The sequence below is a fragment of the Mustela erminea genome, chromosome X, assembly GCF_009829155.1.
Source record: "Mustela erminea isolate mMusErm1 chromosome X, mMusErm1.Pri, whole genome shotgun sequence".
In the NCBI taxonomy this organism is placed as follows: Eukaryota; Metazoa; Chordata; class Mammalia; order Carnivora; family Mustelidae; genus Mustela; species Mustela erminea.
The window spans coordinates 853225-878165 of NC_045635.1; the positions used below are offsets into that span (position 1 = coordinate 853225).

At 58.4% G+C, this 24941-nt stretch overlaps 1 protein-coding gene across 3 annotated transcripts; it reads right to left on the minus strand.

Moving 5' to 3' along the window:
- Window positions 1–811: 811 nt before the first annotated feature.
- Window positions 812–24363, minus strand: ASMTL (acetylserotonin O-methyltransferase like). 3 transcript variants are annotated; one of them, XM_032331713.1, is made up of 13 exons: window positions 24091–24363; window positions 18600–18731; window positions 17055–17102; window positions 16857–16921; window positions 16164–16225; window positions 15060–15168; window positions 13726–14122; window positions 11337–11499; window positions 9330–9505; window positions 7472–7589; window positions 6490–6633; window positions 5221–5343; window positions 812–1167 (listed from the first exon to the last, which is right to left on the minus strand). In XM_032331713.1, the coding sequence occupies exons 1-13, from the start codon at window positions 24202–24204 to the stop codon at window positions 947–949; spliced, it is 1872 nt and encodes a 623-aa protein (XP_032187604.1). In that variant the 5' UTR covers window positions 24205–24363; the 3' UTR covers window positions 812–946. The 3 variants fall into 3 exon arrangements, with proteins under 3 accessions (XP_032187604.1, XP_032187605.1, XP_032187606.1); XM_032331714.1 differs by lacking the exon at window positions 24091–24363 and adding an exon at window positions 20708–20891; XM_032331715.1 differs by lacking the exons at window positions 16164–16225; window positions 16857–16921; window positions 17055–17102; window positions 18600–18731; window positions 24091–24363 and adding an exon at window positions 15815–15903.
- Between the last annotated feature and the right edge of the window lie 578 nt (window positions 24364–24941).

The following is a 24941-nucleotide window of genomic DNA, read 5'->3' on the forward strand; positions in this document are numbered from 1 at the left end:
TAAAAAGATTTATTTGGGAGAGACAGAGAGAGAGAGAGCAGGTGCATGTGGTAGGGGCGAGGCAGGAGAAGGACAGGATCTCAACAGCCTCCCCTTTGAGGACAGAGCCAGACACGAGGCTCGATCCCACCACCCTGAGATCACGAGCTGAGCTGAAGCCAAGAGCAGAGGGCTGGGCCGACCGAGCCCGCCAGGCGCCCCGGAAGGTGGCTGTGAGCCGCGAGCACGGGCAGAGAACGCCGCCAGGCTGGCCTCGCCGAACGTGGCCCCTGTCGGACCGGCCGGGCCGTTTCTCGAATCATCCCGTGACGTCAAGGACAGACGGCTCGCAGGTCGTAGGCATTTGCTGCTGCCCCCCACTTGAGAACAGGGACACACCTGCCCTCTTTCAGACAACGAGGTAACTCAGGGAACATACACGAGAGACGTGAGTGAGAAACCGGTCAGCTGGGGACGCGGGTTGGACGCCGCGGGAGCTAACCAGCTTCTGAAAGACGTGAGCTGTCCAAGGTCGCGGGGGGAGGCCGCGGCCCTGCTCCCAGCATCCGGGCGGAAAGGGTAGGAGACAAGGCGCCCCAGGAAGCCGGCACACGGCAGGTGTCCTGCGGTGTCGAGCGGCCGGGAGTCACACGGACACACGTCTAGAACAGGTGTGAAGGAGGCGGCGGCCGCAGGTTGACTCCTGCTGGAGAGCCAGCCATGTAGGTAGGTCCTGGGGTGGACAGGTCCTGGGGTGCGCACCTGGCTGGTGCTGCCCACCTCTGGGAACAGCCTGCCCCATCTCGGGACCCACAAACGAGCTTGGAGCAGGTGCATTTTGCTGCTTTATTCTGTGTGGTTCCACGGTTGGCGAGATGCTGTCGGTCCTGGTGGTACCTGGTGGCCGACCCTGGGGACGGGGCCACCCGTCGGCCTCCTGGGAGAGCAGCGTCTCATGCCGGGGGCCTCAGGGTGGCGAGGCTCTGGTGCCCAGCATCACGTCCAGCCTGCCCCCCGCGTGTGCGAGCCGCACGTCCCGGAAGCCGTGGCGCTCCAGCAGCCCCCGGTACTCGGGAAGGCCGCGCTCGCTCCCCTGGGTCCGCACCAGCAGGTTCAAGGACGCCGGCAGGCTGTCCCGCGCCGCTGGCTTGTCCTCCAGGACCTTCTCAGCCACCAAGATGCCACCGCCTGTGAAGAACACAGTTAGCTAGAGGCACAGACAAGATTTCGGCAGGGAGCCCCGCGGGGGTGGCCGGTTTCGAGCGGCACGGGAGCTCGGGCCGACTTGCGGGGAGGCTGAGGACACTGCCCGCCAGCCTGGGGAGCCAGAACCGCAGGGGGACAGACAGAGACAGACATGGAGAGAGAACACAGAGATAGTGAGGGGTCTCACAGGCCAGCCTGGACGGGGGCTCAGTCACACAGACGCAGCCCAGGGCTCCCCTGAGGGCTCCCCGTGTGGGGACACAAGCCAGAAACGCTGGGTGCAGGGTCCGGTGGTCCCAGCAGGGAGCACGCATTCACCCTGGAAACCCCATGAGCACACCCGGGTCGGCACCTGCTTCGGGACACGGCCAGGACGAGGCACGCCAGACCCAGGAACCCTTGCATGACGGGTGCACTAAGCGTGAGAGCTTCAAGAACAAAGTGTGTGCATGTGTGTGTGTGCATGTGTGTGTGTACGCGCCCCGTACGCGTCTGTCCGCGTCTCTCCGTGCAAAGCCCTTCACAAAGGACGGAGAAACCAAGCGGCGGGAACTCAGCTCCCTTGGGACGCAAAGGAGCCCGGCAGGACGTAGTTCATGTCTGCGTTCTGTGGTGGTTGTCCTTCCCCCGAGATCCACAGGCAGGGGGCAGATCCGCAGGCAAGGGCCCAGCGGTGGCCGTTGCTGGGACAATTCTGGGGCGTCTTCTCTTGCTGGTTCCAAGCATGCAAGGGAACGCGGGGTAACTGAACCAGGATCGGAGCATTTCTCTAGCGTATCATCAATCTTGGCGTTTTTCAAAGAAATGCACACGGGGGGCTAACACCACAGGCTCCAGAAGACTCAGGTTAAACCGGGCACTTTCGGCTCTGTCCTGTGGACCCCCAAGACCCTCCACTCTGCCCTGGGTGCGGCTAACCACCCAACTCCCAGCTCTGGGGGTGGACGGGAAGCCCCGGTTCCTAGCGGCTGCCACGGCCTGTGTTGTCAGGTCGTCTGTCTCGAGGCCAAGTTCAAGCTAACAACTCGGCACGCACGGGCAGGATGGCAGCCTTCCAGCGGGTGGGGGCACTTTTACGATCGTTTCACTCGCAGCTTTGTGGACATCCGCTCTGGGCTGGGCTCCGTTCCAGGGCTTAGGCACGCTGCAGGGAAGAAACAGGCGGAAACCCGTCTTCCCAGGGCCACGTTCTCTGCACTGAGCAGCCCGTGTGCCCACGTGACATGGGGATGGCCGCGTGAACGCCTGCCTCTCCCCGACAGCGTGCGTGTCCTGGGGCTGTGGCAACAAGTGACCACAGACTGGTTATTTATTCTCTTCCAGCTCTGGAGGCCAGAGTCTCAGACCCAGGCGGGGCAGGGCCGCCGAGATCCAGGCGGGGCAGGGACTGCTTCCCGCCCAGAGGCTCCCGGGGAGGGTCCTTCCTGCCTCTTCCAGCTTCTGGGGCTCCAGGTGTCCCTGGGCTGGTGGCTGAGTCCCTCCCATCTCTGCCTCCATATTCCCGTGGCTTCTCCTCTGCGTCTGTGTCTCCTCTTCTGTGTCTTACGAGGACCCCGTCCTTGCATTCAGGACCTCCCTGACCCAGGATGAGCTCATCTCACAGCCTTCCCCTCACCACCTCTGCAAAGACCCGATTTCCCAACAAGGTCCGGTTCACACGTTCCCAGTGGACATGACTTCGGAGCGGCGGTGGCCGTTGGGGGGGCGGGCAAGTTGCACAAGCCGTCCAGCCGCACAGACCAACAAGGATGCCCGAACGCCACCGCCTTTCTTGGCACGGAACTTGGCTCATTGAAAAGCAGTTGCTCAATTTGCTCTGCGGCGCTGGTTGACATGTCCCCAAACGCTCACGTCCCCAGATGCCCCGGGAGATTGGTCAACGTGTGGCGATACTGTTTCCAAACCCTCCGACGTGTGACGTCCCGCACCTGTGTCCGAGTCTCTGCAAGTCCAGCCCACGGGACTCTCCACGCACCGTCCGCACCTGAACCATCACCTGAGGACCCTCAGTGTTGTCCCGTGGTGGGAGCACGGTCGTGTCTGGTTGCTGGGCAGCATCTGTGTGTACTTCACTCCAGAACGTCTCCAGGAGCCTCCTCGGAATGGCGGCGGCGGCGGGGGGGCGGTGCTCAGCGCTTTGAGTCCACAAACGCCTGTGGGACTTTCTGTCTACAGCTGTGAACTGGTAATTCGCTGTCTCTGTTGCATTTTTTTTTAAACATTTTATTATTTATTTGACAGAGAGAGAGAGATCACAAGTAGGCAGAGAGCCAGGCAGAGAGAGAGAGATCACAAGTAGGCAGAGAGCCAGGCAGAGAGAGAGAGGGGGAAGCAGGCTTCCTGCCGAGCAGAGAGCCCGATGCGAGGCTCGATCCCACGGCCCTGAGATCGTGACCTGAGCCGAAATCAAGGGTCGGACGCACAGTGCCCCCCAGACGCCCCTCCCCGCTGAAGATACACCATGGCCTTGCTGTCCTCACTCTCCTTTTGAGGGACCCCGTGTGTTTCTGATGCCCTTTCCTGGTGCGGGACTCCGTCTCCACGCAGGCTCCCGTCTGGATCCCCGGGATCCCGAAACGTCAGCTTTGTGCCCAACGCGGGATGCTTCCCGGATTCCGGGTCCCGGGGTCCGGCATGAGGGCTCCCAGCTAGAACCCTAAATCGTCTCACTTTCCTGGCACGGATGTCGGTCCGCTCCGTCTCTGCCTTTTTCCCCGTTTTACTGGTTAGAACTTTCCTGCTGATTGCTCCTGCGGCCACGCTCTGCGCACGGAGCGGGGGACGGACTCTGCCCTCTGCCTTCTGCGAGCCTGTTTGTCCCACGGTCTCCAAGCGTATCTTTCAGTCCTGGATGCCTGTTTGCCTGTGCAGAGCGGGGGCACTGTGTGGAGCTAGGAGCCTCTCCATGTTTCTCCCAGACTCTGCTCTGGAGGGTGGGCGTGGGGGGTACCCCGAGCGGCCAGCACGTGGAGGAGAAGGCGGACGGGAGGCATCAAAAATGCTAGCTGAACCTCATGCCGAATAAAATGTCCCTGTGTGCCCTCCACGGGGCCCTGTGTCTGAGCTGGGGGCCACAGATAACCTGGCCCCACCAGGGGGCTGCCGGGGGTGATGTTTAATTGTACGGGTCATCTCAGCTGGACCGCGGTGCCCAGATTCGTGGCCGAGGATCTCTCCGGGGGTTTCTAGGATGGTTCCTTGAGGATGAGATTCACGGTTCAGTCGGCAGAAGCAGGTGGTGCGCCCCGGTGTGGGTGGGCCTCGTCTCATCAGTTGAAGGTCTCGAGAGCAAAGAGACTGGCCTCCTGCAGGAAGAGGGAATTCTGCCTCCGGCTTGTGTGCAGACTTGAGCCTCAGCAGGAGCCTGTCCCCGGGTCTCCGGCTGCCCGGTCCACCAGCAGACGTTGGACGTCCCAGGCTACACGATCACATGAACTGACTCCTCGGAACAGACCGGTCTCTCTCTCTTTCTCTAACGCTGTCCACACACACCCTGTTGCACTTTACCTTTGTGTTCTCTGTGTGCGAAAGAGGAGCTCAAACGTGCGGGGCGTTTCCCGGCCGCCGTGGAGCGGAAGGACCCGTGAATTGCTATATTGTGTTTCTTCCCTAAGTGGACCAGGCACAGGACATGGGAGTGAGGGCTGTGCTTTGTGGGACTGGGGACCTCGAGAGTCTGGGAAGGGATCCCAGGAACTAGGCGTGCCCCTCTTTGTGGCCTGATGGGCCATGATGGCCCTGAGTGGTTGGACATGGTGGCGGGACGAGGGTCGCCCAGGACAGCAATCGGAGAAGCATCCTGGAGATTTTGGGCCTGAGAGCACAGATGCCGTCACTGGCTTTATTGGGACCGGATAAGGGGCTCCAGGGAGACGTCCCCAAACCTTCCTCCACCCCCTTGTGGATTGAGCACATCGTCAGCGGGACACAGTAAACAGCGCCGGGGGCACGGCTCTCTGTACACATCTTTGTTTCTTTGTAAGTGGAAACGGCGTTTACGTTTGCAAGAAGGACCCGGTCGCGGCCCGGACTCACCCGGCTTGCAGCGGCTCGAGACGCGGCTCAGCAACTCGCAGACTTTGTCGTCCGGCCACTCGTGCAGGATTCTGGAAAGGATGTACAGGTCTGCCTCCGGGAGGTCATCCTTGAAAAAGTCACCTGGTGTGACAACAAGATGTCAGGAGTCCGTCAGGGACGCCGGACCGGGTCCTGCCCCTGCTGGACACCGGGGGTGTGCCACTCCCCAGAGCTGCTGGAGCAGAAGGCAGAGACTGCCTGTGGGGGGAGACCTGTGTCCTGCACCCCACAACCTGCAACGGGGAACCCCGGGCCCGCCACCTCGTCTGCCCTGGGGCTGGGTGTTCCCAAGATTCGGGGCGGGAGCGGTCTCATGTCCAGCTGCCCCCACACTGATGGCTGCCCCTCCTGGAAGTTCTCCCTCAGGTCGAACTCAAGGTCTTCCTGCTCTAGCTTTTGTGGAACTTGCTTTTGGCGTTTGGGTGGGTTGTAGACACCTGGAGATGCTCACGTCGGCCATTCCACGTCCCACCTGCCCTCCCACCGTGACAGCTTCCAATCCCACTGCCACTCGCACTCCTATTCGCAGGATTTGGAGATGCGCACGGGTGTGCACATACACACAGAGACCCACATGCACGCACACAGACAAAACGCAGATCCGCGCAGAGACACATACACATCTGCACGGACACGCAGACAACACATGCATATACGCACAGACACACATATACGTAGACACGAATACACAGACCACACGCCCATGCGTGCATGTGCACATAGAACGCACCATGCACACACATGCAGAAACACATGTGCACACACAGCACACACGTGCACACATGCAAAACCATACAAGCATGCACACGGACAAACAACACTCGTGCACATATACCCACATGCAGAAATAAGTGCACACGCAGCACTTGTTTCTTGTTTCATATGCACGCACATACAACACACATGCGAGTCTGTGCACACCCAGACACACAAACACAGAGACATATACACAGGCGCACATTTGCAGGCATACAGACAATAGGCATGTACATGGAGACACACATATGCACCCACAGATGATGTACACGTGCACACACATGCAGAGACAACACACACATGCAGAGACGACACACACATCTGTGCACACACACAGAGACACAGGCAGCACACACAGATATGCACATATGCAAACACAGACAGTCACACACACAGACGCGCACCTGCCTCTGTACAAACAAACAAGGCCCGCCGAACACTGGCTCACGGCAAAGACCGAGACGCGTCTACCTGGCATGAAGCTGATCCGGTCCGTCCGCCGTCCTTCAGGCTGAAAACACGTGACGTGCTCGATGACCTCCGGGAGGTCAAACACAGTCACCTTCAGACGCGGGTACTCCTGGGTGAGCGCTCGGGCCAGGGCACCTGTGCAGCCTGCGGGAAATGCAAACACACACTTCGTGACCCGACCCGCCGGCACCGATGAAACCCTCGCCCGTCTCCCAAATTCGACCATGGTAAAACCAAAATGATGCCTGAGCACACAGACTGAGGTCAGCACCGGGAAAGAAAGCCAGCCGTGGCATAGATCTGTGTGGTCTTATGCAGGCCTCGCGGCCTCTTGAGGTCAGGACCTCACTTGCTGGTGCCAGAGCCAGTGCTGGTCCAGCACTGAGCAGGGGTGGGCACAGAGTCATGGAGGGCAAACAGAGGCCAGCTGTGTGGTGGGGAAGGGGAGTCTGCACCTTATCTCCTTTCTGGTGCAAGATGGTTGGTGTGATGGCTGGTGCACCAGCAGCCACTCTGGGCCACCAGCAAGAAAGGTATGCGGCTGACAGGGAAATAAAACCTGGTCCTCTGGGACCCCAATCCCACTGGACCTCTTAGGCAGGCATCTGCTTGCCCCGCGTGCTGTCCCTGGGCTAGGGAGTGGGTTGGGATGGGCAGGAAAGTGTATGAGGCACAATTAGAGCTGATGGGATGGGGGCAGATGGCGTCACGATCCTCTTCCCACCACTCAGCATCCACCAGAAAGGGCCCTATAACCTCTGTGGGGGTCCTTGCCCGTCGCTAGAACCTCCTAGCACTTGGGGATTTCTGCCCAAGCCCCGGCTCCTACCATGGCCAAATTCAGGCCTCAGATGCTTCCTCAAGAAGGAGATGCATCCTGGACATCTTAAGAGCAAATGAGGTGGGCATAACTTCACATAAGAAATGCACAGAGCCCTTTGCTTCTGATTCCTGGCGGGAGCGGGCAGGGGGCGCTAAGCACCTCCTAGGTCACAGGCGGAGGTGAACCGGGACAGGTCGAAGGCAGTGGCCACCTGGCATGCCGTCAGCATGGCGAAGCCGTGCATAGCCCTCATGAACTGCAGCGTCTTGTGCTTGCTCTGAAAGAGAATGGGGAGTGCGGAGAGCCCCACCGAGGCCCGGGGAGCTCCTGCACTCTGGCTGGGGGCCACCGGGCGTTTCTGCAGGCGGGAACTCAGCGGGGCTCACGGGGAGGGGAGCGTCAGGGCAGAGCTGCACCGGGGAAGGGGTCTGGTGGGGAAGCAGGCTGGGAAGGCGGACCTGTAGGGCAGAGCTGGGTCGGGAGGGGGTTGGGGAGACACAGTGAGGCCTGGGTCGGGAGGAGGTGGGTGGTGCAGAGCCGGCAGGGGAGGGGCAGAGCAGGGTTGGGGGCAGGAGGGTCCTGGGAGGCACAGCTGTGGGGGGAGGGCTGGTGGAGCAGGTTGGGGTAGGGTCGGGCAGGAAGCGGACTTGGGGGGTTCTGAGGGGGCAGGACCTTGTCCAGCCCAGTGCTGCGGGTGTGGGTTGGGGGTCCAGCGGCACTGGAATCCCCCCTTTCCCATCCTAACAGATGCCCACGTCTAAGAATCTGAAGTCAGTCGTCGAGGATGGTCACCCTGGAGGCCCCAGACCCCCCACAAAGGGTCTCTGTGGACAAGGAGAAGGGGTACAGGGGTCCCCCAGTGGCCCCTACAGCTGGCTCCATGCTGCTGACTCTCTGAGCAGTAGTCAGACCACAGCCCCTCGCCCAGCTCCCCTGTGGGGTCCCCGTGTGGTCGGGGCCTCTGCAGGGCAGCAGGGAGGATGGGGTCCCCCGGTGGGCAGGGCGCCTCCTGGAGCCCCCAGCACTGCAGGGTACACCATGGTGAGGAGATGCAGGACGTGTCCCTGAATCCCACAGGGACACACGGGGCCGCAGGCAGCCCGCCTGAGCCAGCCCACCTCACAGGGGTCCCTCCTTCCTCCCGGCCCTACACCGCCCCACTCTGTTCCCAGGGAGCCCCGTCTGTGGCTTCTCTTCTCTGTCTCCACCCGACTGAGGGTCTCTCTGCTGCGTCCGACTCCCCTCCACTTCCCATGTCAAAACCTAAGCCCCACGGGGATGGCGTTCGGAGGTGGGCATCTAGCAGGGGACAGGGTCATGAGGGTGCAGAGACCCCTGCCCCTGTCACCCCGTGAGGACCAGAGAGAAGACAGTCGAGTACGAGCCAAGAGACCCTGAGTCTGCAGGCGTCTTGACCTTGGACGCTACCTCCAGAACCCTGAGAAGGAAATGTCTGTTGTCCGTAAGCCCCCTGGCCTGCGCCCTCCTGAGACCGTCTGTCTCTGTCCCTGTTGCCCAGGCTGGGTACAAGCCCCGTGCTCTCACGGTCAGTTCTGGATCCCGCGGACAGCCTGGGTCAGTGCCACAGGTCTCTGCCCTCAGCCAATGCTGCACCCCAAACCCCCAAAGCATTCTGGAAGGGGAAGGGGAATGAGGTAGAGACACGGTAGGAAGGGCTCTGCGGACCGTGAGCTCGAAGGACAGGGTCCCTCCGATTTAACCACAAGAAGGAAACACGGTGCGTTAATTCTGTGCAGGCCCAAGTCCGGTCCTACAAGCACTGTCTCTTCTCGGGCACCACCTGGCCCTGGTGGTCACGGGACCACCTGGCCCCCATCTCCCTGCTCTGCCCCTGCCCACGGGCCTCCCTGCACGGCTCCTGAGGTCACAGGAGCCAACTCTTGTGGTTTTCTAACAGGTCCCAGTTAACCCACTGGCAGGGCAAGGGTTCTGCACCCGTCGGTCCTTTTGGGAGATACGCCCACGACGTGACAACAAACGTTCCGAGTCTCGGTACCTGAACGGGCTCTTCCGCCTTCCTCCCAAAAGCCGCGCTGGCTCCCTCCCGCACGGCGAGCTCCAGGTCGGTGAAGAGGCTCCAAAAGCGGTCGTTGCTGTGCATGGCCAAGCCGTGCAGGGAATACTCGCCATCCGACGCCAGGTGCACGTCTGCCAGCTCCGTGTTGCGGTAACCTGACATGACAAGGCGTTGTGGGGGCTCCTAGCAGGGACGCCGCAGCAGAGCCCACGGCGTGGGTCTTGACATGGGGGCACAAACCTCACCTGCCTGACTGGGGCACAGGGCATCCGCTCAGAGGCGGCTCCACGGAGAGACCGCCCAGACCCAGCATGCAGGTGGACTCCTGTGTTAACCAAGCAGGTGGACATTCCCAGGGGTGATGCCCCCAAACCCCCTAGGACAGTCACTTGGCTGGGTCATGGTGCCCAGTTCTTAGGTGTAATGCCAGAAGGGACGTTGCTGTGGAGTGTTTTGACATCTATAACTACAGGCGACCTTGGGCAATGTGGGTGGGTCACATCTAATCAGGCGAAGGTGCCAAGAGCAGGGATGACATTTTGCTGAGCTAGAAGACATTGTGTCTCAAGACTTCAGGGTCACTGTGTACTGATTTTCAACCACCCCACTAGCATAGCGGGATGAGCCATTTCCTTGCTATACACCTGCAGGTCTACAGACCACGGGTTCTGTTTCTCTGGAGAGCCTGGACTGGTGGTGAGTCTCTTCCTGTCTCCACCCTCTTCGTGCCCAGCTGGGTTGTCTGTAAGACCTGGCCCATGGGAGCCCCTCTGGGACACCTGCATCTGGAGAATGGGAGACTGGGGGTCCAAGTGATGGTGGGGAAGACCCTATCGCTCCATGGAAGGTTGCACAGGCTGAGAAATGAAGAATTATGAGAAATAAAGAACAGCACCGAATCCCTTTTAACACCTCAGTGTCGTTCTTCTGAGGCCTTTGGAAGAGCAGCAGTGCCCCCTGTGCATGTGGGGGAACGGTTCACGGGGTTTGCCTGCAGAACCCTGCAAGGCATCAGTGAAAACATGTGGGAAGAAGGTCCCCGGGGATGAGAAATCTGGACACCTGAAACTTTCTTGAGGTTCAATCATTATTTTGGACAGAAGAGATCATCGTTACAATGATCTGGGTGAGGAGAAAGTTCTGCTTTCTAGGCTCCAGATCGCAATCACATGTCTGTATGACTTTTGTACAAAGGGCAGGTTCTGGGGCTTTTGCCAGCACCCCGCTTTCCTCCTCATCACAGAAGGGAAGCTGCCTCTCCTGCCCGGGGCCCTCGATCCCGCCTCCCCCCCACCATCACTCCCAAGGTTTCCACAGAGACCATCCGGAGGATCGTCTGCTCTGAGGCCATGCTCAACTGTCTGGTTCATTTCAGCAAACACTGTCACCCACATGGTTCATCTGTCCACCCATCCATCCTCCTACCTACCCATCTATCCCTCCTTCCACTCATCCATCTACCTACTTACCTACCTATCCATCTACCCAACCATTCACCTGTCCATCCACCCAACTGTCCATCCATCCACCTACCTACCTATCCATCCATCCATCCATCCATCCATCCATCCATCAGTGTATCCATCAAAATCTCCTGTTACTTACCTACATATTTTTCATCTCTATTACCAAGCTATTAGCTGTCTAGGTGTCCCCACCCATTCATCTCATTTGTCTAAATAAGCAAAAACAAACACGTATCTATGTTCTGCACACACATATATTCCACTGGTTTTGTTTCTCTGGTGAACGCTGATATAGGTCGTCTGAGAGCAGAGCCCATAGAGAAGTCACTCTCCTAACCCACCCCCCACCCCCTCCACGCACAGCTATGTCTCCTTTCTTCCATCCTCTGCTTCTCCCCTTGGGGAAAAGCCACGTTCTGATGGTCTCGTCCTCCCCGCCTTGGCTCAGAAACCACCTTCACTTGGTGACTTACTTCTACCCACGAGGATTCTCAGCAAGACACCTCAGATGTCCTCTTACCTCTGTCTGTCTTCTCCAGCAATCCCAGGGCCACACAGACATCCAGGAGCCGTTCAGTTCCACACACAGAGGCATCGATTTTGCCTGCGATATCCACGGCCTTCAGTGGGCCGTCAACTTTTAGTACGTCAAACACATTCAGCTTGCAAGCCACGAACAGGGCCTATCCATTAGAAACAACTACAGTTAGACTTACTCCGTGACTTATCAAGGACTTTTGACTCCTGTGGACCCAAAACATGGAGGTCAAAGCTGTGAAACATATTTAACTTGTCAACGGAAACTGCTCCAGAGACCGTAGATTTAGGCACCAGCTGATACCAGGTTTGCACAAGGCAAAAGCACATCGGTGAATACCAAGCAGAAAAACGGTGCCATGGGGGGGAAAAAAAAAACAAACAGTGTGCTGTGGCTTTAGGCTGAATGGTGTTTCCACCCAAGATCTGTAGGCTGAAGCCCTAACTCCCAGGACCTCAGGACGTGACTGTATTTGGAGGCAAAGGGCTGTCCTCAAGTGCAGAGTCTCTGCAAAGCTCAGAACAGATGCCCTCCAGTGACAGCGATAACCTTTGCTCACACTGCCCTCACCTTTTGATGCCAAAACCATCTGTGACAACTGATGCACGTTCCCAAGGGCCTGATGCAGAGCTGCTTCTAGAACGAACCGTGATGGACCTGGCGAGGAGACACGCTCCCAGGCTCCCTCCTGTCCCACAGCTTGGTCAGCTCACCTGACTGCTGGGAGACCTTTGTTCAACACAGTGATGTAGTAAGCGGGCAGACAGAAACACAGGTAGCTAGGCGGACAGATAATAGATCAGATAGGCAGACGAAAAGATAGGCAGATAATTGATCTTTGATCACAGGTACATAGGTAGCTAGATACTAGCTGATAGTTTGATGACAGGTAGATAAGTAGGTAGATCGACAGGAAGAGAGGGACGGCGTATACGTCCATCAGGTGATGGTCCAATGCACTATCTTTTAACTATCACTTTGCAGAGAAATTTGATATTCTGAGGCATAACACAGAACCACCACTTCTCCTAATCAGGAGAGCTTCTGCCCCAGACGAGGCCAGGGAAGTGGCCAGGGCTGCAGTGTGGGAAGGGGCAATCTCCAGTCCCCCCACCCAGCACCCCAGCACCTGAGAGCCACTGACGTGGTCCCTGCGGAGCCCAGGCACGGGGAGGGCCGTGTTCCAGCTCTCTCTCTGAAGCCCAGAGCTGCTCAGACGGCTGGAAGGTCGGCCGAGTGGGACAGCAGAAGGTTGGAGAGATGTAATGGCCGTGTGGGGGCATGGATGGCCGCACCAGCCCTGTCCCTGACGGAGGTGGCGGAAGACGACCAGGTGGGCTTCTGCCTCAGAGGCTGTCCAGGCGTGGGTACCCGGGTGTTTCTGGGAAGTGTCTATGACCTCGCAGGAAGGACTGGGGAGGCCACAGCCACAGGCACCAGCTGGCTCCAGAGAGCACCCAGTGGCCTGCAGGTTCCCTCGCCGCCTGCGACACCCTCTGGCTGGAACAGGTGTCTGGGATCCCAAAGCCACAGTACGAGGAGGTCACAGATCCCTCCAGGCAGCTGGTGACCTAGTGCTAGAGTCCACCTGGCCAGGGGCATGCTGGGTTCCCCGAGGCTGCTGCACGGTCAGCATTCTGGCCTCGTCATCCTGGGCTGGGGAGAAGCCGGTCAGAAATGCCCTGTGTGCCCTGTGCTGAGGTCATGAGACCGCTGCTCACCTTCAAGTAATCACAGACAGCTCGCCCCAGCTGGGCACCAGACTCGGCCACCACAGCCCTAAGCACGAGTCTCACACGTCACGGTCTGAGCCCCAGCAAATCAGGTCACAGCCTCCGTGACCCCCAAAGTCACTCTCTCTCTGCCAAGCCATTTCACGAAGGCAGGAAATCAGCTGGGGACACCTGTATGGGCTGAACACCGGCCCCCAAAAGAGAGGCCAAAGTCTTGGCCCCTAGAACCTGCAAAGGGAGATCTTATTTGGAAATCGGGTCTTTGCAGATGGGATGAAGGGAAGGATTCTGGATGAGCTCACCCTGGATCAGGGTGGTCCCGAATCCAAGGACGGGTACCCTTGTAAGAGACAGAAGAAGAGACACAGATAAACCATGTGAGGACAGAGGCAGAGATGAGCAGGACACGGCCACCAGCCCCGGGACACCCGGAGCCTCAGAAGCTGGAAGAGGCAGGAAGGACCCTCTCCAAGAGGTTCAGGAAGATGCACAGCCCTGCCCCGCCTGGATCTCAGTGGTCCTGCCCCGCCTGGATCTTAGATCCTGTCTCCAGAGTTGAGAAAGGATGAAACTCTGGGTTTCCAGCCCGCAGTCTGCGGTCATCTGTTACGGCTGCCCCAGGACACTCAGACAGGTACCTTTGATGCTTTAAAGCCGTCTATGAGTTCCAGAAGGCCCGCTGGGAAGGGGGGCGGGCTCTCCCCTGTCCCGTGAGAGTCTGTTCCCTGCGGGCCAGCAGGAGCCCGTGTCCTGTCCCCGCCCGCCTCTGCCCTTCCGTGGCCGCCACCGTCATCGCCCTGAGCGGGGTCGGAGCCGCTCCCTTCCACGTCGCTCAGGTTCTCGAAGGTGTCGACGGGGGGGATGGAGTCGTGCTTGACCCGCCGCAGGTCCTCGCGACGGGGCGGGGAGTACAGCTCCACCAGCTTCTTGCAGAAGTGGTTCAGGGGGAAGCCCACGACGTTGAGGAAGTCTCCGCGCACGTGCTCCACCAGCATGCCGCCCAGCGCCTGGATCCCGTAGCCGCCGGCCTTGTCCCTGCGCGCGGAGGAAGGCGGTTACAGGAGAAACCAGAGTCTGAAGGCTCAAAAGACGGGTGCCTGCTGGACGGCTTCACTCCACGTGATCAGACGGCATGGCGGGCAGGAGCCCAGCGATCACCCCGGGCTGCTTCAGTGACGAGTCTAGTCCCATCCTGGGCGATGACGTGGTGTCCCAGACGGGCCCTCGGGGACATTGCCCCCCACACCAGGCCTGCGGCAGCAATCTCAGGGGCAGTGCAGTGAGGACGCCCCACCCAGGCTATGCTTTTGTGCCCGCCTGCATCTCTGGTCCTGCAGCTTCTGCCGAGACCTCCTTCGGCACAGAAGAGGGCACTTCACAGGCCCTTTCCTGGACCCTGACTTGAGCGCCTAGCACGTTCTACCTGACCCTCCGTCATCTGCTTCCCTTTGACCCCAGTCCTTAAAATGGCAGGAGTCGTCGGTTCGGGGCATCCTCAGCACTGGGACCGTCCCCTGGCATCTGTACTCAAGCACCTGTCCCCCACCTGGCCCCGTTCCCTGTGGGGAACAGAACCGGGAGCAGGTGAGCTCGGCCGTGTACTCACCTGCTCACCGGACCGCAGCCCAAGACCGCGTCTCACACTTGGGGTGATTCGCACTCACTGTCCCAGGCCAGGGCAGCTCAGGTCCTGACACGGGCCCTGCCAGCAGCCCCTGACCCCCGCTGTTCCTCCAGCAAGCCCATCACCCGGGTCCCTGCACTGCCCGCCTGAGCCCGGCCCCCGGTGTAATCAGGACAGTAACACGATGACCATGAACCAGATGTCTGTGTCCCCAGCACGCCCAAATTCATATACTGAGATCCAACCTCCAAGGGGATGGTGTTGGGAGGTGGGACGTTTGGAGGGGATCCTGTCCTGAGGGCGGCCCACCCACGCGAAGGAATGAGTGTCCTCGTCTGAGGGACTCACATGGGCTCCCCGCTGTCGATGTATTCCCACAGGAGCTCCTCCGACAGCTCAGAGAACTTCACCGTGGTCTCCTCGTGGAACTCGGACACCTCCAAGTCGAGCTGCGCGTCTGCAACACAGGGTGGCCGGTCAGGGTGCGCAGCCTCAGGGCCCCACCGCTGGGCTCTGTGCACCTGGGGGACATCGGTCCGGGTTCTCAGTTCTTAATTAGGGGCAGGAGGAGGCTTCAGGCAGGAAAAATTAAATTTCAAACTCAAGCATGCAAAACCATGGAGGAATAAAAAGTTGCAACCTGCAGGGGGTGGGGTTTGGGGATAAAAAGTTGCAATCCAAGACCCAGAATAGTGCGGGGGTGGGGTGGGGGGGTGGGGGGGTGGGTAACGAAGTTTGGGATAAAAAAGTTGCAACTTGCAGACCCAGACCCGGGGTTTGAGGAATGAACAATGTTGCAAGCCCAGCACCCAGACAAGCATGGGGCCTTGGGTTTTCCCCGCAGAAACAGAACCTCGGGGTGGGGGCGGGGGGCATCGCCTGGGTGGCTCAGTCATTAACAGTCAGCCTTCAGCTCAGCTGATCCCAGGACTCTGGGATCCAGCCCTGCATCGGGCTCCCTGCTCAGAGGAAATCTGCTTCTCCCTCTCCCACTCCCCCTGCTTCTGTTCCCTCCCTCAATGCATCTCTCTGTCAAATAAATAAAATCTTAAAAAAAAGAAAAGAAAAGAAAAGAAACAGAACTTCGGGGCTGGCCCAGAGGCCTTGGCTCTGGGGCTGGAAAGCCCCCGCATGGCCCGCAGGGCACATTATGCAAAGCAGCTTTTGCAGATAATCCCCGGGGTTTCGGTCCTTTTTAAAAAAACCTTCTTTGTCCTGCTGTGATTTCCGGCTGGCCGGCGTGAGCCAGCCCTCTCTGTCTTCCCGACGGAAGGTCTGGAGGGAAGCACCTGCGTGGGTCACACTGGGCGGGCGAGCCCAGCTCTGTCAGGTGCTCTGAGGCCTCTGTGCAGCCCCGACTTGCCGAGGCAGGAGGGAAGGCGCAGGTCTGCAGGGTCACCGGCTCCGCCCGCGGTGGCCCAGAGCCTGGGGAGGAGGCCAGCGGTGCTGTACCTGTGGTGCAACAGTGGACGATGGCGACGCCCGTGAAGACGCTGTGCTCTTTCCCGTTCAACCTGCAAGACGCAATCGGCACGACCGTGTCCCCCTGGCCAGAGCCGTGCTCTGCGGCACATTCCCGCCACCCTGCTCTCAGCCGTCCACCTGCTGTCCTGCAGCAGAGTGAAACATGGGTGCATGGAACACGGCACGGCCCCGGGGCTGAGACGCCCTGAGGTAGAGGCTGAGCACGTCCGGCCCGGAGGGAGACTGCCCGACTGCCTGTTGCCCGAGCAGAGCTCGTGGGGAGAGCCGAGCACATGGAGGTGCACATGCGGAGACCACCACTCAGAAGTAGGACAGGAGACCAGGAGTAAGAGCTCATGGACACAGGACAGCCAGGAGGGTGGCCAGGTAGGCCGTGCACAGACCCCTCCCCAGGCACAGACCTCCCTGGACCTGAAGTCTGCCCCAGAGGCAGACCCTGCCCAGGGCCCTAACCTGGGGACCTGACCCCACTGTGGACATTGTCCCCACCCTAGGTGCTCTCCCTGCCTGGGACCCTAACCTGAGGACCTGATGCCACCCAGACATTATCCATTCCATCCTAAGCCTAACCCCGTCCCAGGCCCTGACCTACCCCATGTACGGGCCCTGCCCCAGTCCTGCCCCAGTGCTGTTCCCAGGGGGACGACCGTCTGCACCCACCTGGAAAGCATCCTGTATGCGTCCTGCTTGTCCACCGGCTTCTCCAGAATCAGCCCCCCGATGGTCTGCGAGAGAACCAGGGAGGGATTCACTCTCACTCAGCTGGTTCTCCCTGTCCGCACCTTGACTTCGGTCACCAAGCACACACAAACCCAACTGAGGGGCCAGAACGGGGGCCCCGAGGTGGGGGGGACTCACCACAATGGTATCCGCTCCGATGACAACGTCGGGGGCCCGGAGGTCCTTCTGCAAGAAATCCAAACCCAGCTTTAGAAATGACGTCCCCGTGCGTCTTCTGCAAATACCCCGGTGGGGTGACGGGTGGGCACGAGGCCACTCTCACTTCAGAAACTAAGACGTGGGTGTCCTCAATGTCCCCAACAAGGACACGAACGTGACTCCAAATCCTCCCCAAGCTATCCTCAATTAAGGACAAAGCCGGTGTTTTCTGGCCCGCTCAACATTAAGTTGAAACTTGGTCAATACACTGGACAATAAAATAAATCCAAGTAGAAAATTCAGGCTTGGGGCTGAACACGGTCATCGGGGATCTGTATGGAACCTTGAACTTAGCTTGTACGTAAATATTCACTTTTCCACTGTCGAAAATCAATTGATCAACACTTGCTTATTTCTATCAATACTTCTTTTAGCATTCAGTACCGTGCATTTGTTATATTCCGTTAACTGCAACAGGATATTATCGTAACACTTAGCAATAACAATCTACATTAATTCTGAATCATAAATGATGCTGTTATTGTCACTAACAACACATCACATAATAACATATAGTAAGAGTTAAGGTACGCCCATTCTATGTCGTAAGTGATACTGTTGTCATCATTGTAACAGTATATTATATAGTAACGGTAATAGTTCAGGTCTGTTAATTTTGTATCATAAATAATGACATAACAGTCACTGCTGCTATATATAGTTTTATATAGTAATATTTTTTGTTACTATATAGTAACATAGTTTTATATAGTATATATAGTTTTATATAGTAATATTTTAGGTCTGTTAATTCTGTACCATGAGTGATGCTCTTATACTCATCGCAACAGTGTATTACATAGTAACGTATAAGAATAGTTCAGGTCTGTTCATTTATTTTGAGGGATGCTGTTATGTTACCCACAAGATTCCTTGTATAGTAATACACAGTAGTGGATGATCTATAGTCATTCCTTATTATAAATGATACTATTTTGTTAATTGTAATAATATTTTACATAGTAGCGCATAGTAACAGATGAGCTACATTAATTTTGTTTTAAGATTTTATTTATTTATTTGACAGAGAGAGATCACAAGTAGGCAGAGAGGCAGGCAGAGAGAGCAGGGGAAGCAGGCTCCCCGCCGAGCAGAGAGCCCGATGCGGGGCTTGATCCCAGGACCCTGAGACCATGACCTGAGCTGAAGGCAGAGGCTTTAACCCACTGAGCCACCCAGACGCCCTAAGCTATGTTCATTTTTTTTTTATGGTAAATGATACCACTCTGTTAATCCCAATAGCATGTTACAGAGTAACAGATGGATATGAACCATGTTATATCAAAGATACTGTTATATTGATTATAAGAGCAGGTTACACTGTAACACTCATTGGTAGATGAGCTACCATAATTGCATACGATACAGTAAACGCCATTTATCAACGGCATGTCCACGGAGACCCCGAGACCGCCCTCCCAAGCAAGAGAATTCTGTGAAGACGCAGGAGCAGAGCCCCCTTGCCTGGTGCATCCTTCTGGCGACCTCCAGGGCCTTCTGCTTGGCTGTTTCGATGGCATAGGCATAAGGCGTGGGGAAGGACGCTTTATCAAGCTTCTCTTTGAACCTGGAAGGAACCACCTCGAACCGGAGACCCTGGAAAAGGGGAGATCGGGGTCTTGCGGGTTGGCAGGAAGAACCCAAGGACGCAGAGCAGGGCGCGCGACTTACAGTAAAGGTGGCCTTTGCCACGTGCTGGGAAGATGCCAAACGCTGCCCAGTGCCAGCTCCCAGCCGGCTGGGGAGGCGCGGGGGCTGGTGGGGGCCCAGCGCACCTGCCGGGAAGACACCGGTACACAGAAGCCAGCAGGAAAGTTTGGTTAGGGCACTGGGTTGTGAGGCTCTGTGGGGTCAAAGGGCTCCCAGAGTGTCCCTGAGGCCGGCATTTCATCCCCACGGTGGACAAATAGCTAAAAACATCCACCTGCACAAAATGCCACAGAGGACTGACTGCAGTCCCCAAACATGTGTGGACAGGAATGTGGGCCTTGAACGCAAAGGGTCAAACTCCCCCCACCTCTGGGCAGTGCCCCTCCCCCCGAGAGAGCTCCCCTGAGTGAGGCTCTGACCATCCCTCCCACACCTCTCTGAGGGCCCCCCCTTGGTCCTTGGCCTCCTATACCCGTTTTCCCTGGATCGCCTTGTGAGCCGTCTTCTGGTCTGTACCCACCCCAACCCCTCCTCCTATCTCCAGTACCCTACCCCCAGACAGGGTGTCCCCACGGAGACCACCTCCGCTCCACTCGGGCTCTGTCCGTCCCCCACTACCACCTCCAGGATGGGCACAGGTCAGGCACAGACATGGCCTTGGCCCTGGAAAACCCCCGCACCCCCCGCCCCGGCCAATAGGTCCTCGGCCACTCGGCCTGGCCTGAAGACTCTGTTCCCAGACCATGCAGACTGCTACTACCGTCAGTCCCTGGGACCCTCAGTCACTATCCACAGCTCCAACAAAGACCCCCGTCTGCAGAGCCCTGTTCCCCCATCACACAGAGTCCCACTTTCCCCAGCCTGAGCCACAGGTCGCTAGACTCCAGTCAGTGGGTCCCAGGGTCACCAGGACCCCTGGCACTAGCCCAGCTGGTCTGGTCAGTAAGCCCCCAGCACCGGGCCCTCCTGGGTGAGCAGGGCCCTTGGCTCCAGGGACCAGTGACCAGACCACCTGCGTGGGTCACCAGGTCTCTGGTCACCATGAACCAGACACCCGACCACCAGGCACCCGTCCCTTCCTTTCACTAGGTCCCCAAGCCCCTGGGAACAGGCCCCCAGGCACCAGGCTCCCAATCACTAGATCCCCCAGTCACCAAGACCTCCCCTTCCATATCTCCCCCCACAGTTGCCCCCTGACCTCCCCACCTCCCAGGTCTCCAGACCCCTGCCCCAAGCCCCGGGTCCCCAGGTCAATGGGTCTCCGGCTTCCCAACCCCTCTCCCACGCCTCCACAGCAGAACCCAAAGCCCCAGTCACCAGAGCTCCAACCACCAGGTGCCCCACTCCCCGAGATCACCAGAACCCCGGGGCCCAGTTCCCCAGTGATTAGAGCCCCAGATCACCAGATCCCAGCTCCAGACCCCCAGACTCACCGGTCCCCGGATCGCTGGGTCCCCGGATCACCAGATCCCAGCTCCAGACCCCCGGATCCACAGGTCCCGGGATCACCAGATCCCAGCTCCAGAACCCCGGATCCACAGGTCCCCGGATCGCTGGGTCCCCGGATCACCAGATCCCCAGCTCCAGACTCCCCCAGAACACCAGGTCCCGGGATCACCAGATCCCCAGCTCCAGACCCCCCCAGATGACCGGGTCCCCAGTAAGCAGAGCCCCAGGTCACCGGACCTCCAGGCGCAGGCCCCAGGTGCCCCAGAGCGCCAGGCCCTCAGGCTCCAGGCCCCCCAGGTGTCCAGGTCGGTAGGCGCCTGGCCCCAGGCCCCCTGACCCTCCTCCGCACGGCTCCAATCCCCCGGGTCCGCAGACCCGGAGGCAGCAGACTCCCAGCCCACGGCCCCCGGCCCCCGGCCCCCGGCCCCGCCGCAGACCCCCCGCCCCAGGCCCGGCGCAGGCCGCTCGCTCACCGCGTGGCTGAGGATCTCCCGGCGGCGCGGGGAGGCGCTGGCCAGCACCACGCGCTTCTGCAGCAGCTTCCCGATGACCGGGCTCAGCACCATGGCGACCCGACTCCCGCGCCGCGCACCCGGCCCGCAGCCGGACCCGCAGCCGGATGCCCGCGCCCGCGCCGCGCGCTCCGGACCCAGTGCGGCCCCGCCCCCAACGAGGCCCCGGCCGGCGCGACGCCCCGCCCATGCCCCGCCCCGCGCCGCGCTCCTCTGCAGAGTGAGGCCCCACCCCCAAAGCGGCCCTGGCCCGCGCGACGCCCCGCCCCGCCCGCCGGAGCCCCGCCCTGCGCCGCACACGTCGGCCGAGTGATGCCCCGCCCCCAACGCGGCCGCGGCCCGCTCGACGCCCCGCCCAGGCCCCGCCCCGCCCCATCCGCCGGAGCCCCGCCCCTGCCTTCCGAGTCCGGACTCCAGGCTGTGCGTCCCCACCGCCCCGCGCCCCAGAACCAGCTGCGCCGCCGAGGGGCTGCGGGGGAGGTCGTTGCGGACGATCTCCGAGAACCCGATGTCCCGGCACCCCTTGGGGAGCAGTGGGGGGCGGGCGCAGGGATGGGGGCGTCTCCTGGAGGCGGTGGAGGGGGTGCGCAGATGGGGTCCCCGGGGCACGGCGGAGGGGGGAGATGGAGTCCCCGAGAGCACAGTGGGGCGTGGAGGTGAGGGTCCCTGAGACACAGGTGTTCCCCGAGAGGCAGTGGGCAGAGATGGGGGTTCCCGGGGCGGGAGGCGTTGCAGACTGGCCCTCGGTGGACAGCCCCGCCGCATACAGATGGATACCCAGGTAAACAGGTAGTGGATAGGGACAGGGAGAGGGAGACTCTGTCCTGCGAACTGTGGGGGGCTTCTCAGCCTTCGCACTACTGACATTTGGGGGGCAGGTCGGGGCAACCTGCGCACACCACGGCGTCCAGCGGCAAGCCCAGTTTGCGCCGCTAGATGGCAGTGGCTCCCTTTCGAGTTGTGACCACCCCAGGTCTCTCCAGACATTGCCGTGGGGTCCCCTGCGGACAGAATAGCCCTTAGTTGACAACCCTGACCATAGACATGATAGGTAGATAGGTAGATAGATGATAGATAGATAGGATGGATAGATATGGATGGATAGATACGGATGGATGGATGGACGGACGGACGGACAGGTAGAAAGATGATAGGTGGGTATGGATAGATACATGAGATGGATCGATGGATTGATAGATGGTTGGATATATGGTTAGATAGACGGATGGATGGATAGATAGATGATAGATGGTTGTGTAGATGGATAGAAGAATGGATGGATGGACCAATAGATGATGCATGGATACATGGTTGATAGATGGCTGGCTGGATGGATACGTGGTTGGATGGATGGATGGATGGTTGATGGTTGGATGGATGGATGGATGGATGGTTGGTTGGATGGATGGATACATGGATGATGGTTGGATGGATGATGGTTGGATGGATGGATGGATGGATGGTTGGTTGGATGGACGGATGGATACATGGATGATGGTTGGATGGATGATGGTTGGATGGATAGGTAGGTAGATGGTAGATGCATGGTCCAGGCTTCTCAGCCTGGGCACTGTTGACATCTTGGGCTGCATGACTCTCTGATATGGGGCTGCCTGGGCCCTGCAGGTGCTACGCTGTAGGTGTCCCTGTCTCTATCTCCCACATGCCAGTCACACCCCCCCCCATTGTGACCACCATAAGTGTCCCCAGAAGAGTATGTACACAGGCATATAAACCCATATTGCACACCTATACATGTATGGAGGTGGTGTATCTGTGTATATGTGGCACACACATACTTCAATGTGACAGCCTATGATGTATTTGGATGGCATTGTTCCTTCTCATGTCTCCCCCTTCGTGTTCTGTGCTGGCTGATCTCCCGTGAGGCATGGGATGGGGTTCAAAGGAGGTTTAGATGTCCATAGTGCGTGTCGTGATACAGACACAAGGACCCAGAATCCCCAGTGGAGCTGGGGGCCAGGGTGGTGGGCATGGACCCAGACCCTTCTTTGCTGAGACTGCTGACCACTGAGTAGGGGGGAACAGGCTGGCTGATGTTTTGATGGTTTTTCACTTGCACGGAGGGTCATCTTCCCGTCAGAAGTGTGGACACAAGGAAGAGTTGCTGTGGGGGGGACCACACTATGCCTTGGGTTAGGGAGTTAGCCACGGACTCTCGGCAGGAGTTACAAACCCAGCCTGGGCTCCCTCGGACATGGGATGAGCCTCGGGGGACGGGTGCCAACTTCAAACCCGAGGTGTCCCCCTTGCCAGCTCTGGGACCCCGGAAAAGTCCTTCTACCTCTCTTTGCCTCAGTTTGCTCCTCTGCAAAATGGACCTAACACCTACCCCACTGCAGTGAGGTGAATGAAGGAGCTCACGCATGTGACAGACTAGGGGACGCCCTGGTGTGGGGATTATCCTTGATGGCGGCCCATTGTGTGTGGGGATTTATGCATGAGTCCCAGAAACTAGCGTACCCGTTGCACGGCTTATCCTCGTCTGGAGACCCTCTCCCTGGGCCCTCACTTGGATTGAATCCTACCCTAGAGGTATTTTCACGACAGTTACAATAATAAATAAAAATAAATAAAAACCCTTCACGCACATTTGCAGAATCGCACAGATTTCCAAAGAGATCAGACTTTAAAAAAAAAAAAAAAAGAGAGAGAGAGAAAGACAGAGCGTCAAGGTCAAACGCTGAAGTTTTTTTTGTTTTTTACCAAGTCACTCTGAATCTGAATAATTTCTATGTTGGCCCAATAACGATGATGTTCTCAAGTCTTGGTTAACTGTGGGATGCGTTTTCTTGGTGGTCTTTTCCAGAAAGAGCAAAAAGGGCGGGGTGGAAGTAGGTTCCCAGCAATTTGTGACGGAGGCAGAGTCCCCGATGTCCTGGCTACTTCAGCCCCGTTGTCCTGGGTATTTCGATTGGACCCTTTGCTGGAGATTGGGGTCAAAATCTGCCTAAGGGGGCCTGTTTGGATTCTGCCTGGCATGATGGACGCGAGGCGCTCCCCCAGGCCACAGAGCAAGGAGAGAAGAATAGGGTAAGTGTTACCACACAGGACGAACCCCGAAATGCCCTGTTGAGAAATAGACAGGATGGCAGCACCCCCATGTGCCCTTTGATCCCACTGATGTCACAGAGACAGGAAGGACACGTCCAGAGAAGCAGAAACAGTCGTGGGCCCTGGTTTGCGGCTGGCCGTAGGGATGGGGAGAAAACGGGCATCGGGCATCTTTTGGGGGCGATGGAAATGTCCCATAGCTGCACTGTGGTGTCTCGGGGAGGCCTCTACAAACGTACCACGTGAACCCTGTGGGGGGCAAATCGTACCTTGATTCGGCGGTGACGTGGGCGCAGCTGGAAGACGTGATGGTCAGTGACGTAAGCCAGACACCAACGGACAAATGCTTTGTGATCCCACGTATAAGAGGCCCCTGGAGGCATCACCTTTATAGGGACAGGGAGCAGGTGGTGGGGGATGGGAAGGGGCTTCCTTGTTTAGTGGGGTCAGAGCTCCCGTTGTCCTCAATGAAGGATTCCGGACACGGACGTTGGGGACGTGGCACAGCTCCGTGAAGGTGTCGGACACCCCTCACCTGCACACTTAAACGTGGATAAAATGGTGAGTTTTGTGCGTATGTGTTTTACCGCAATATAATTGGGAGGAAAAGGAAACAAAACAAAACAAAACAAAACAAAAACAAAAAACAAGCTTGTACGTTCCGCAGTTTGGAGAGGAGCCACAGGGCAGAAGTCGATGTCCCTGTGGGACATTTCCCGAGATGCCTCGTTTTGTTAAAGTACAGGTGTGGTCATGTAGGCTTGAAGGACAGAGCGTTATAGAACGGAAGTCCCGGCCCCTTCCCCCAGCTTCAGGCATGACCAGGGGTCAGCCTTCTCCCGTTTCCTCACCCATGTACACATGCCCATGTGCATATGTGTGTATGTACGCAAGTGTGTGTACATGCATGGACGACCACACGTATTCCTGTATGCCTGTGGATACATCGTGTGCGTGGACGGGTGTGTGCATGTGTGCACGGACGGACAGATGCCTACATGTGTGCTTATGGGTACGTTGTGTGCACTTTTGCATGCGTGTGTGCACACACGAATAGATGCACACAAACCAGCGTGCATATGGGTATATATGGTGCATGCAAACGTGTGTGTACCTCTGT

Excerpts from the sequence above, each read along its gene's own strand:
- ASMTL (XM_032331713.1), bottom strand. The coding sequence starts at position 24,204 with ATGCCTCCAGGGGCCTCTTATACGTGGGATCACAAAGCATTTGTCCGT. Across the intron at positions 17,103-18,599 it reads TCGCCAGAAGGATGCACCAG|AAGGACCTCCGGGCCCCCGA; the intron begins GCAAGGGGGCTC and ends GATTTCTTGCAG. Across the intron at positions 16,226-16,856 it reads GCATACAGGATGCTTTCCAG|GTTGAACGGGAAAGAGCACA; the intron begins GTGGGTGCAGAC and ends TGCGTCTTGCAG.